The 12,259-nt window shown below is 36.8% G+C and overlaps 1 protein-coding gene across 1 annotated transcript in view; it reads right to left on the bottom strand.

Annotated features, from left to right (window-relative positions):
• Nucleotides 1-354: 354 nt before the first annotated feature.
• The window catches only part of CLDN1 (claudin 1), a 16,208-nt gene continuing 4,303 nt past the window's right edge, over nt 355-12,259 (bottom strand). The window contains exons 2-4 of the mRNA XM_005880765.2: nt 7,251-7,415; nt 4,954-5,038; nt 355-2,988 (exon numbers count right to left, since the gene is read on the bottom strand). Coding sequence (XP_005880827.1) covers nt 2,829-2,988; nt 4,954-5,038; nt 7,251-7,415 — 410 coding nt within the window. The 3' untranslated portion in view covers nt 355-2,828. The remainder of the gene's footprint in view (nt 2,989-4,953; nt 5,039-7,250; nt 7,416-12,259) is intronic.

The following is a 12,259-nucleotide window of genomic DNA, read 5'->3' on the forward strand; positions in this document are numbered from 1 at the left end:
TTACAAAAACTATAATAAATCTTTCACTTTTCCACCTTGTGAGGAACACAACCCTCTGAAGCTTGCAGGGTGCTTCACAGTTGGTTATGTTATCATTCAGCCTTTAATTACAGTATGGCCCCTTTTTTTGGTTGAGGAACATTAATTAACTTCTTTTGGCATCCTCCCTTATCACCAGCTTTGATGGTGAAGGACCTTAGTTTGAGAGAAACAGGGCATTGTAACAGAGGGAGTCACTCAAATATGTGAAAGATGACCCAGAGGCCCAAAGCTCTTAGATTGAGGCAGATCCTATCCCAAGTCCTCTTCTCTTCCAAGCATGGCAATCTTGAAATAATAATTAGAAAAACAAGCCAAGGATCTATGTTTTTATTAAAAAAACACCCAACAATTATTGAAAAAGAATAATGCTTTATACAAATTTCCATTACAAAATCCCAAAATATTCATTGGGTTTGTTTAAGGTACAGTAACAGAATACAAAAATATCAAAATTGACTAACTTCTGGTGTAACAATCCTGGTGGTGATTTTGGATTATAGATTGTTTTTGCAGAATTTAGCAACTAGTAAACCACATGCGTTTATACTCGCACATTGTTAGGATTTATGTATGTTGCAAAGGCTCTCTGAGTTATACCGTCTGGAAGCATAGACTCAGGTTGGAAGACTGAAAGTTACTAGGTTCAAATCCTCATATGATGATGATACAATCCTCTGGATAACTTTCCTATGTGGTTTCACTATGAATGACCATTCCCAAACGAACCTATCAGTGTTAGCAATACCTAACAGCACTAAGTCAGAAGGCATCACTTAACGGATATTCACCTTGAATATCCTTGCAAGTTATTATAATTCAAAAAACCTTCCATACTTGGGCTTTGCCAATACTTACACTTCCGTTTTACCCACTACAACTGCAGACTTGTCCTAGGTCAAGTCTGCATTCTTAAGAGGAAAAAAGCTTAGCCACAAAAAAAGCATCAGGCCACACTGAAGAACCCGACTTCCTTAGAATCCACTTCATTTAGTAAGCTGAATTTCACTATAGTGTCTCATTACTTGAGAGATTGGTTATGGCAAGAAACCCATTCCTTAAAAATTCTCTTTTCAGTCATTTGAAAAGTAATCCCAAATTTATGCACTTAAAATCCTTACTTCTTTCCTTTATTATAGCACTTTTCACCTTACAAACCACATTTGCACATATTCTATCCTACTAGATTCCCACAAAAGCCCTGTGAGGTAGGCAGGCCAGGAATCACAATCCCTTTTTTACAGATGAAACAATAAATCTAGGCCAACTCAGACAGTAATTGATAGCACCAAGACTCAAATCAGGTCTCCAGACACCAACACCAACTCCCTTTTCATTACATCATCTTGCTCAGTAAAGGAGCATTTTCCACTGACTGGCAAACTAAGAACATTGTTAAAATGGAACAGAGTCCCACCAACATGATTGGTGCAGCTGAGAGAAAGGAAATAGACTGGAGTGGAAAGGAAGATACAAACAGTGTGAAGGCGTGTGCAGGTTTGGTTCAATGAGTTCTAACCAGCAATTGAGCAAATAAAAACACTACTCAGACATATTTCATGTTTAAAGAATGAGCATAACACCAACTAATTAATAGTCACACCACCTCCACCAGATAGTTAAGTATCATTATCTCAATTTAACAGATGGGAAAAGAGGAGAAAGAATAAGTGACTTGCTGACAGCTACAGAGAGAATATTTGTCACCAGATTATCACTACAGAAAATCTAGCACTTCATGCAGAAAAACAGACCATATTTCTCTGGGTACAGGTAACTATATGATAATTGTGTATGAGAAAGCATATAGCTGAGGAGAGAGGGGGCGGAAAAGGTAGTTTGGAGGGATACAACGGTAAATAAATACCTTAAAAATTCAATCAATGAAATTGTGTTACAACACTGGGAAAGCAGCACACACTTGCTCAAAAAGGCAAATATTTTCAAAGCAAACAAGAGTGTAACAGGTCAGAATACAGAGATGAGGTGGGAAGGTCAACGGGAGTATATCATCTGGCCATGCAGAAAGATTTGCCCCCAAAGCTCTGAGTTACAAGATAAACTTATTGATTTTAGAAATTAAATAATATGCTTAGGAAATATGTTGCTAGATTTAAAAGTTTAAGCCCAACCTAGTAAAAAAACAAAACAAATAAAGGCATGAAGAATGATTGACTGATGACAAAGCAAGTGTTGTAAGATCATGGTAAAAAAAAAAAAAGGAAAATAATTACGTGAAAAAGGGCACATGTGAGGAACGGAAAGAATTTATAGTTGCTTAGTAGTTTAGGTCTTATGTCAAAGACACTAAAAGCTGATTAAGGAGGGTAAATGATATCTGACCTATTATATATGTATACATATAGAAAGAAGAGGCAAAAACCAAAGAAACTGCTTATTTAATCAATATAGACTTAAATATATATATTTTAGATATGTTTTAACTATGTTGATGCCAACATAATAAGAGATTTTACTAACTAATTTTTTTATAGAAAAACATGTCTATATACATATCTATAATTAAGGAGCACCCCTCCCCACATTTGAGATGATTACTCAGTGGGAAGCAGTAATACACATGGAAAAGGCTTCCCTCCTGTATTAAGGAAAGGAGATAAGACTTAGTCATTTTTAGCAATGGGTATTTTAAAAAAATGTGTGGTTTTCTTTTTTAATAACACCACAGTTCAGATGACAATAGTCAAAGTTCAAGGTCTTAAAGTCAATCATAGTATTTCAATGTCCATTTTCTATTTGTTCCAGGGTTGTCTCGTTTTGCTTCTGTGTCACACGTAGTCTTTCCCACTGGAAGGTGCAGGCTTGGGATAGGGCCGTGGTGTTGGGTAAGATGTTTTTCGGGGGCAGGAGCAGCAAAGTAGGGCACCTCCCAGAAGGCAGAGAGAAGCAGCAGCCCAGCCAGTGAAGAGAGCCGCACCAAATTCATACCTGAGAGGAAAAGATAACGCATTTGCTTAATCAATGAATCACTGGAAAGTTTTCTAATGTAATTAGAAATCTCATTATATTTTTTTCCCACTGAAAACAATCCCCTATGATCCCTGGGGGAAGTACTTTCAGGTTTGTGCTTGCACACACAAGAATGTTTACATGGCAATTGTTGACAATTTGCAATAGTAGATCAGGCAATACAGCATGCAACACCAGGTCAATTGCACAAATATTTCCAAAGACTTTTCCATATGTAGGAGACTTGTAAAGCATCTGTATATACTTTAGGAGTCAGGTTTGAACTATGATTCCTAGGCTCAAGCTTAACAAGTCATGCTATCAACACATAGCAACCATATTCTACTAGTATAAAGAAACTCCTAAAGTGCTAGACCATTAGAGTTTTTATTTGTTGTTGTTGTTAATCTTCACATGAGGATATTTTTCCATTTATTTTTAGAGAGAGTGGAAGGGAGGAGGAGGAGACAGAGAAACATCGATGTGAGAGAGAGACATCGATTGGTTGCCTCCAGCGCAACTGGAGTACACGCCCTTGATCGAGCCTGCAACCAAGGAATGTGCCCTTGACCGGAATCAAACCCAGAACCCTTCAATCCATGGGCCAACATTCTATCCATTGAGCCAAACTGGCCAGGGCATCCATTAGAGTTTTTAATAGGTTATCCCAGGTACCTATAGACACTGAAATCTGAAATTTATGGTTTAGAAAAAAGACTTCTAAGCAATCCATGGAGCATTCTAGATTAATCTGATCTAAGTGGATGTATTAAGCCAGACTCTTGGGAGAGGATCTGTGTCTGATGGTAGACAACAAAAGTAGAGAAAGCTATGTGTAGAATTATGAGGTCTGGGTTCGGATCCAAATGCAAACTCTCAACTGCTGCAATTATGTGCTAGTAATTTCACTTCTTGACCTCAGTTTCTGCTTCTCTTAAAGGGGGATAATCCAATCTTCCTTACTGGACTCCTTTCAGGATCATCTGAGACTTGAAAATAACATGTGCACCGTGCCTAGCAATTTATAAACTGTTCTCACATCCATTACTAATAAAATGTTAGCCTATTGACCTCCAGCAGTCTCTGTCCCTACATTGTAAATCTTATGGGAAGGGCTCCAACACAATCATTGCAGTGTGAATCCTCCTGTATGTGGGTGATTATATAAAAAGAATCACATCTTATCTATTCAACCACTGGGATTTTTCATCTATTCATCCTGACACTCACAAACAATAATTACATCTTAACATCCTGACTCCGAATGTAGTTATTAGGCTTTAAAGACATGAACTCAGTGAGACAAAGAGCCTTGTCCCTGATCAAAGAGTGCTGTTACATGAGAGCCAGGAATCAGCCCTTGAACTTCCACAACTTGCGATATTAAGAAAGTTGACCTTTGGAAAGTCAATTTTATTGTTGTGGTGGAACAGAAAATTTCAAAGTAGTATCACAACTTATTTTTTCATAAATAAATTAAACATCTTTTTATAAATAAAGTTAAAATATTGAGAATGAAGTTTTGTTCATGAAGGTATAGAGTAGTAAGTACTATTTTTTCAATCATAAGCTGTGCGTTAGCTACAAATAATCACAATTAAGTGTTGTAAACATCACAATATACTTCAAAAAGTACATTTCAAATTTATTGATATATTTATTAATATTTAAAAAAAAAAACAAGAGAAAAGGCCCAACACACAGTTGCAAAATATAAAGCTTGCAACTTTTCTACCTCAAATATGTTCTATCATTCATATGGGCTGTTAAAGCAATTACCAAACTCATTTTAACATGAGTCACAGGCCATTCAAATTATTTTTAAGTTTGACATAAAATTCCAGAAAGCAAATCTGGGAAGCCATGGCACTAGCTGAACTTTGCAGAATATAAAAAAGAGTATTTTCTCAGAAAACAAGCTATTTTACACATGAATAGCATTACCTGGCATTGACTGGTGTCAGGGGGTCATAGAATTCTTGAACAATTCTGTGGCCATACCATGCTGTGGCAACTAAAGCAGCTAGACCTAGAGAAATTAAAAACAAAAGACTGTTAATCATTATGGAACACTGAGCATAAATATACAGCCCATTACATTGATAAAGATTTTATAAGAATTAAATCTCACCAATAATGCTGACATTTTGAATTTAGTCAATTTTAGACAATTTTAATTTAGAGAGATTAGAAGTTAAGACCTGTTTTATTCCAAGTATTCTGTTAAGACAGTCCAAAACATTAGGTCAGAGTTAGGCACAGGTTGTACTCTGTCATCTTACTCATTTATAGTTCAAGGTCACTGGCACCAATAAAGCATTTTTGGAAACAATTCAGGAGGTTCATGTCATTTATGATCTTCAAAGAGATTGTTACACATTAGTGTACTAAACTACTTTTCATAAAACCAATGTCCTTATTACTATAGATGAGTCACTTGAAAAAGGGGAGATGAAAACCCTTCTATATTCTTCTTGACCAAAGAGCAAAATTTACATTTCTGTAGGATCAAAAGGATAGTAAGTGGCTAGATAGCAGGGAAGAGCAGAAACTGTCTCAGAATGGTCCAGACCACCCAAATTCCTACTGTTCCACTGGCCAGACCTGCCAGATATTGCCTTGAGATGTGCCACAACAGATAAATGTATACAGCACACTCCCAGTTTTCCATTTATTTCATATTTTAGTAATACCAAAGAATCTACTTAATCAAAATAATTCACTCTATCATTTGAAACAAGTATAAAATATCTTCATGTTTCTAATCCAAATAAATTAAATAACTTTCTTTCATAGTAATTTTAAGAAACCATCAATATAGACAGATTAAATTTTTCAATGCTCCATTTTCCTCCACCTCAAAAAAAAAATGTGTCCAAGTTAATTTCCTCTAATACTTGACAAAAAACATGAGTGCTTTTGGCTGTTCAGATGCATCATGAGACTACTTTGGAACTTTTGACCCTCACTACCTAGGAAATCCCTTACTAAACTGAACTGGGAGTGATGCAATCATTCAGGGAAATTACAAAAAGATAAGCAACGGAAGGGTGCTATGCAGTAAATTTATTCCTAGCCTTTGATGTAAAATTAAACTTTTGGGAATTAAAGCACCATCCATGGGGGTGTGTGTGGTTTTTCTGCAGAGGGGTGGGAGGGCAATTTGGAAAACTGAAAGACTGGTGACTTTCAACTAGCCAAATCTTTAGCAAAGCCACAGTCACTCTTCATTATTGGTTAAATCCAATATCATGCTGGGGCAAAGGCCCCTACAAGGTTTTTTGTCAAAGAGGAAATGAGAAAAGAAAGTCTAATTCTAGTTTCTCTGAGTGATAGATTATGTCATTGGTATCATTTCAAACCAATAGACTACTATATTTTGTACAGTATATAATAGTTTATTTCAAAAATAGACTATATATTAAATACTATTTTATACACATATATACAATCTTATTTAAAATAAGCTTATTATAACACTAAAATGGAACTGCCATGCCTTTCTCTGGTTCTCATTTTCTTAAAGGTCACATATCTAACTCATTAAGCAATACTTCAGTAAGTCAACAAATATATATTGGTCTTTTTCAAGGCCTCTCTATATTGTTTTCATTCTTAATTCATTTAACCCAATTTCCTACCTCCACTCCATGCCACCTTCTACCTCCACTCAAATCAGCCTTTCTCTTCACTGACCTATGGGTACATCCTGTTTATTTTGGAATTAGATCTACCCAACTGAAATGATGTTCTCATTTTCCTCTAATAATCCCAACCCCATCCATTCCTCACACACCTACTTGATTCACACATTCTTTATATTCTCTCTTACTACTCCCCATCCTTGCCATATATTGTCTGTGGGGATGCCATGAAAACTTTCTATGTAAATAGAGTTGTTCCTTAGGGCTTGCTAGATAGGAGATCTTGCTCTTCACCTGGGGAAACTGGTTCTAATAAACCGGTTGGCAACTGAAACCAGAAAGAATAATAGACCTGTTCACTGTGAGCACAGATCTCAAATTTTCATTTGGTTCCTCTTTGAGAATGTGAAAGTCAGCTGGACTTAAGGTTTCCATGTCTTCAGATTTAAAAAGGACTGAAATAAATCAATTCACGTGCAAGAAATCCAACATTGTCTAAGGAAATGGAAAGCTAAATCTCAAACCGTGCCAGAGATAGTTTAGTAAGATAAAACCATGCCAGAGACAGTTTAGAAAGAGGGGCAGGGCCTGTCTTACCTGCAATAAGAAATATCACGCCTCCAATGACAGCCATCCGCATCTTCTGGACCTCATCATCCTCCAGGCACTTCATACACTTCATGCCAACAGTGGCCACAAAGATAGCTATTAGTCCCAGCAGGATGCAAACCACCATCAAGGCACGGGTTGCTTGCAAAGTGCCTGGCAGAAAATATTTTAGAACATGTAAAATTAATCATATATAGACCAATAAGAGAAGAGTGGTAGAAGACCAAGCATATTTCAATGTTGTATGAAAGAAAGAAAAACTGGGAGTCAGGAGACCCCAGTTCTGGTGATGTTTTATATTTCAATGTTGTATGAAAGAAAGAAAATTAAACTGGGAGTCAGGAGACCCCAGTTCTGGTGATGTTTCTGTAGGTAAGCAGCTTAGTTTCTTCTCTAGAAAACCCAACAACTGGCTGGATAATGGATAAGAAGCCCTTAGGCTCTAACATCTTATGTTTTCAACATTAAAGTCAAATTCCTCTGGAAAAATAATGATCTGGTTGAATAGGGTTAGCTGATCTAATACATCTTTAATCCTTACCAATGGAGTATTTTAATTCTGAAATATAATCATATGTTTTATCCTTAATGTTAAACCATTTATAATATTAATATATCTTGGTAATAGTCAACAGCTTTATACCCAAGCCATCAGGCTTCAGAAAAGACAGAGGTGAATTGGGAAGATAAGAAGTGAATTTCTCATTGATTATCATGGCTGAATAAACAGCATTTGTATCTCAAGTGACTGAGGTGAGTTTGGGGAATATGAGTGTCATTTTCTTAGAACAAAACTAAATAACCTTTCCCATGTTACTTTAGAACATAGTGGATTCATATTCAGAGCTATCGCCATGACTATTTTCATTGTCATGTTGTCAAATAGCAGGCAATAATTCAATGGAGCATTTCTCAGGGTTCCATTCATTTTCTGATTTCCTGTTATTGTCATTGCAAACTAAGTCATGATCACACAGATGGGGGCAGGGGGCAAAGGTTATGCCAGTATGTTTCCTAAAGGGTAAAACCATGGCACCGTCATTGTGGCATAAAGGCACAGACTTAAGGAAAATAAACTGAAACTATGCTGGCAAGATGAGTTTGATTAATTCTAGATTTACTTCCTCCACATAAAGATCATTATCTCACTGGCAGTGCTCACACGTGACAAGTATTTCTGCATATATAAATACTATTTACATCAAACCAAACCATGCTATCTTCAGTAAGCTACTTATTATTCTTTGGGACCATGATTCTATCATGTAAAGTGTGAATGATGGTATCTCTTATCAGGGAGTTGGAACAATTGACTTCTTTTTTTAAAATATATTTTTATTTCAGAGAGGAAGGGAGAGGGAGAGAGAGAGATAGAAACATCAATGATGAGAGAAAATCATTGATCGGCTGCCTCCTACATGCCTCTCTCTGGGGATCAAGCCCACAACCTGGGCATGTACCCTTGGCCGGAATCGAACCCAGGACTCTTCAGTCTACAGGTTGATGCTCTATCCACTGAGAAAAACTGGCTAGTTGACTTCTTGATGCTCTTCAAAAGTGGCTGACATGATAGAAAGGTTTTATATCTCGTTGTCTAATTGAGACCTAGGCTCAGTCTTAGTATTTTCAGAGCTGAGACCTTGAATTACCAATCCTAATTAACACTAAGATCTAAAACATCATTCAATTTTTATTTTTTTAAATATTTCCATTCCAGCCATAACCAATCTCTGATAAAATCACAGTAACCTCTATCTAAGAAGTAGCAAATGTTTTTGTTTTGTTTTGTTTTGTTTTTTTTTGGTATTTTTTTTCTGTATTTGAGAGATATTTTGGAAGCCAAAGTACTTTTTTACTTGATTTAATTAAAAGGCAAACCAGAGACACTCCCTTTCACCCCTACTTATAAGTGTGTGTGGGTATACATGCACCCTACCTACACACTTATGTTAAGATTCCAGTGTGGTATAAGAGCTGCTGAATCAAAACACATATTCCACTGTGGTGTGATCAGGAAAGTACCAAGGACTCCACCATTAGGTGTGTCTTTCCTTCTGACTTACCAAACGTTTTTGCAAAGGCAATCATTACTAAGAAGGAAAATGAAAATAAAATATCTAAACTCTTATACACACACAGATTTCAAATTCCACTCAGAAGGCAATCATTTAAAGTGAAGGAATACTGGCAGAGGAGATGATCCACGTGGCAGGATAGGGTGACCTGGGGTCCATTTACTTGGGACTATCTTGGTTTTAAAACTACTTATGCTACACAGACAATAGTTTGGTGAAGGCCTATGTGGGGCAGGGATTGGGTGGAGGGGACCAAAGGGGAGAAATGGGGGACATCTCTAATACTGTCAACAATAAAAAAAATAAAACTACCTGTCCTATATCCAGGGAAGACCCTCAATCCTGCACCAACAGGGACAGCTGGTCACTCTCCTGGCGGATGATAGGATGTGGAAAGTAAAATGAGGTGGGTTTAGCAAAGTGCACAGAGGTGTAAATCAGGCAGGGCTTTGCAAGGTAGGGTAAAGCGTTCGGAGTTTATTCTAAGTGTAATAAGAAATCACTGGAGGGTCTTAAAGAAGGGGTGATGGGATGTTTACCCTTGGTATAGAGGGCACAGTCAACATTTTTCCTATGCTAGCCCTTCAAATATGCATAGGCTCCTACACTTCTCAGCCACCCCCACTTCGTTTTCTGGTGAATACTCCATTTCCTGACTCTTTATTCATCACTTTTGTTTCTTTCTCTGATCTCTCTCCAAGCTTTCCACTTTGTTGGAGCTGGAGGGCCTCAAACCAAACCCAGCTTCCATAATAATCATTCTGGTGTGTGTTTCACGTAAAAACAGCAGGCCACCAGTCTGGCAGGTCTGAGCACTTGGATCACAAGATGTTCTTCATGAGGAGTCTATGGGCCTCAGTCTCATGAGTCAGGTCTGGATAAAGCCATGCAGGCAGGGAGCACACATGGACGAACTACTTCAAAGCTCCCTTTGCACTCACCTGGAATGATCTAAGATTCACAGTTTTCATTGCTAGATTTTGTCCCCTTTAAATTCTCCCCCCTCCCCCCACAAATTCACACTTGATTCATGCCGTACCCATTTCACTCTTCCACTTCTTTTACAAATCTGATAAATCAATAGTGCTATTTGGGAAGCAGTATTTTTTTTTTCATTTATGCCCTTGGCATCCATTGACTTAGGACATTTCTTTATATTTTACAATACTAGATGGGCATTAAACACAAAATCTCATTTTGCTTCATTGTAGACATTTGGGTTATTTCTTAACTATCATGATGGTGGCGGGGGGAGGGATGTAAAAATACAAAGAAAAAAGGCTGAGAATCATAACAGCAAAACACTCACATCTGAGTGTATATAATAGTGGTTTAAAAATCAAAGTAAGCAAGTGTGTTAGAGGTTACGAGGGTTTTATGTGCAGATAGAATCTAAATTGCAGTTTTAAGCCGGAACCAGATGAATCCTTCAAATTAATGTCTATGGTAGTCTTCTAAGTCAGATATCTAAAATATATAATTGTGAGCTCCTTGAAGACTTGGGTCAGATATTTGTTCATATTCCCACCCAAAGCACTAAAAATGGTACCTGACAAGCTTTATAGATTATGCTATCTGTGTTCAATGAATTTAAATTAGAACATGTCTTTATCCTTTAAAATTCTACTAATAAGATCAGTAAAACATACTATCCTGTGTTAAGCTTAACCTTTGGGAAAAAATACTGAGAAATGCCTCCCTAGAGAGCCCAGGGATGCTAAAGTCTTACTACATAAAACCAGACTTAGTTTAGAACATTAAAAGCTAATAACTAATACAGGGAGGAAAAATTCATACTTTTTGCTTAATCTGATTTACTTTTAATTTTTTTCTAAAATATTTATAATTTTCTGAGCTTCCAAGGAAGTTTTTTCCTAGTGGAATGATGATCAGCAGGGCAGAGAAGTTGAAAAATATTTAAAAGGTACAAAATAAAATTTCGGACTAGGGAGGTACAGTATAGCGTTGGACTACTAACTCTGATCTGGTTTGATTAAATCAAATCTAAAAGCAAATATATTCTTTTCTTGGCCCTTTAAATTGGTAGATACCTCTATAATACTATTATCATGGAATAAAGTTGTCTGCAGAGAAAATGTTAGCAAACATTTGAGAAGCTAAACTATTGTTTCTCATCATTATTCAGCAATACACGGAGAAGGCAGTCTTTTAATTATACTTAGCTAGACTGATAATCTTGAGATTAAAGACTCTATGAAGTTCTTACCACTTGCAACTTGAAAGTATAGTCTGAAAAAATATTTAAAAAGATCTCTACTTACAAGACAAGAAATGAGTTAGACGTTACTGATCCACTACATAAGTTGATCAACATTAAGTGTAGAAAGACAAGCACAGCCAAGTGGGATTTTTTTTTTCTAAAGATTTTCTAAAGTTTTACTATACAAGGAGCAGAATCTTCTTTAAATGTCTGATATTGTTCATGCTACTTACTGGCCATATTATTAAATTGCTACTCTGTGTACTTCATAAACAACATAGATTTTAAGTATATCTGCATTCTCACATAGTCCCTCTATGCATCAGTGGTTGCTTAATAAGTAATAGGGAAATCAATGAACTGAACATTGGGTCACTAGAGCAAAATTGTTCTAGTCTCCTCTGCAGTTAAATGAGCTCATCACAGACCATCACAGAACTATACCACCCTGGCCTTTTCACTTGTTAAATCTCCCTTTTACTCAAGTTCAAAGTTTCTCAAAGAGTCCTTATTGTTAGCATTTCCATTTTATTGTTGCATGAGCTGGAGGCCATTGGGTGTGACCTCAGGACACCAGCACTGTCAGAAACTGAAGTGATCTGGAATGAGGCAGGACTTAACCACTTTTTGGAATGTCCTAATCAGTTTTAGTTTGCCTTCCTTCTTCCTTTTCTTTCCTTTCTCCCTTCCCCCTCCCTCCC

The sequence above is a fragment of the Myotis brandtii genome, unplaced genomic scaffold (genome assembly GCF_000412655.1).
Source record: "Myotis brandtii unplaced genomic scaffold, ASM41265v1 scaffold652, whole genome shotgun sequence".
NCBI lineage: Eukaryota > Metazoa > Chordata > Mammalia > Chiroptera > Vespertilionidae > Myotis > Myotis brandtii.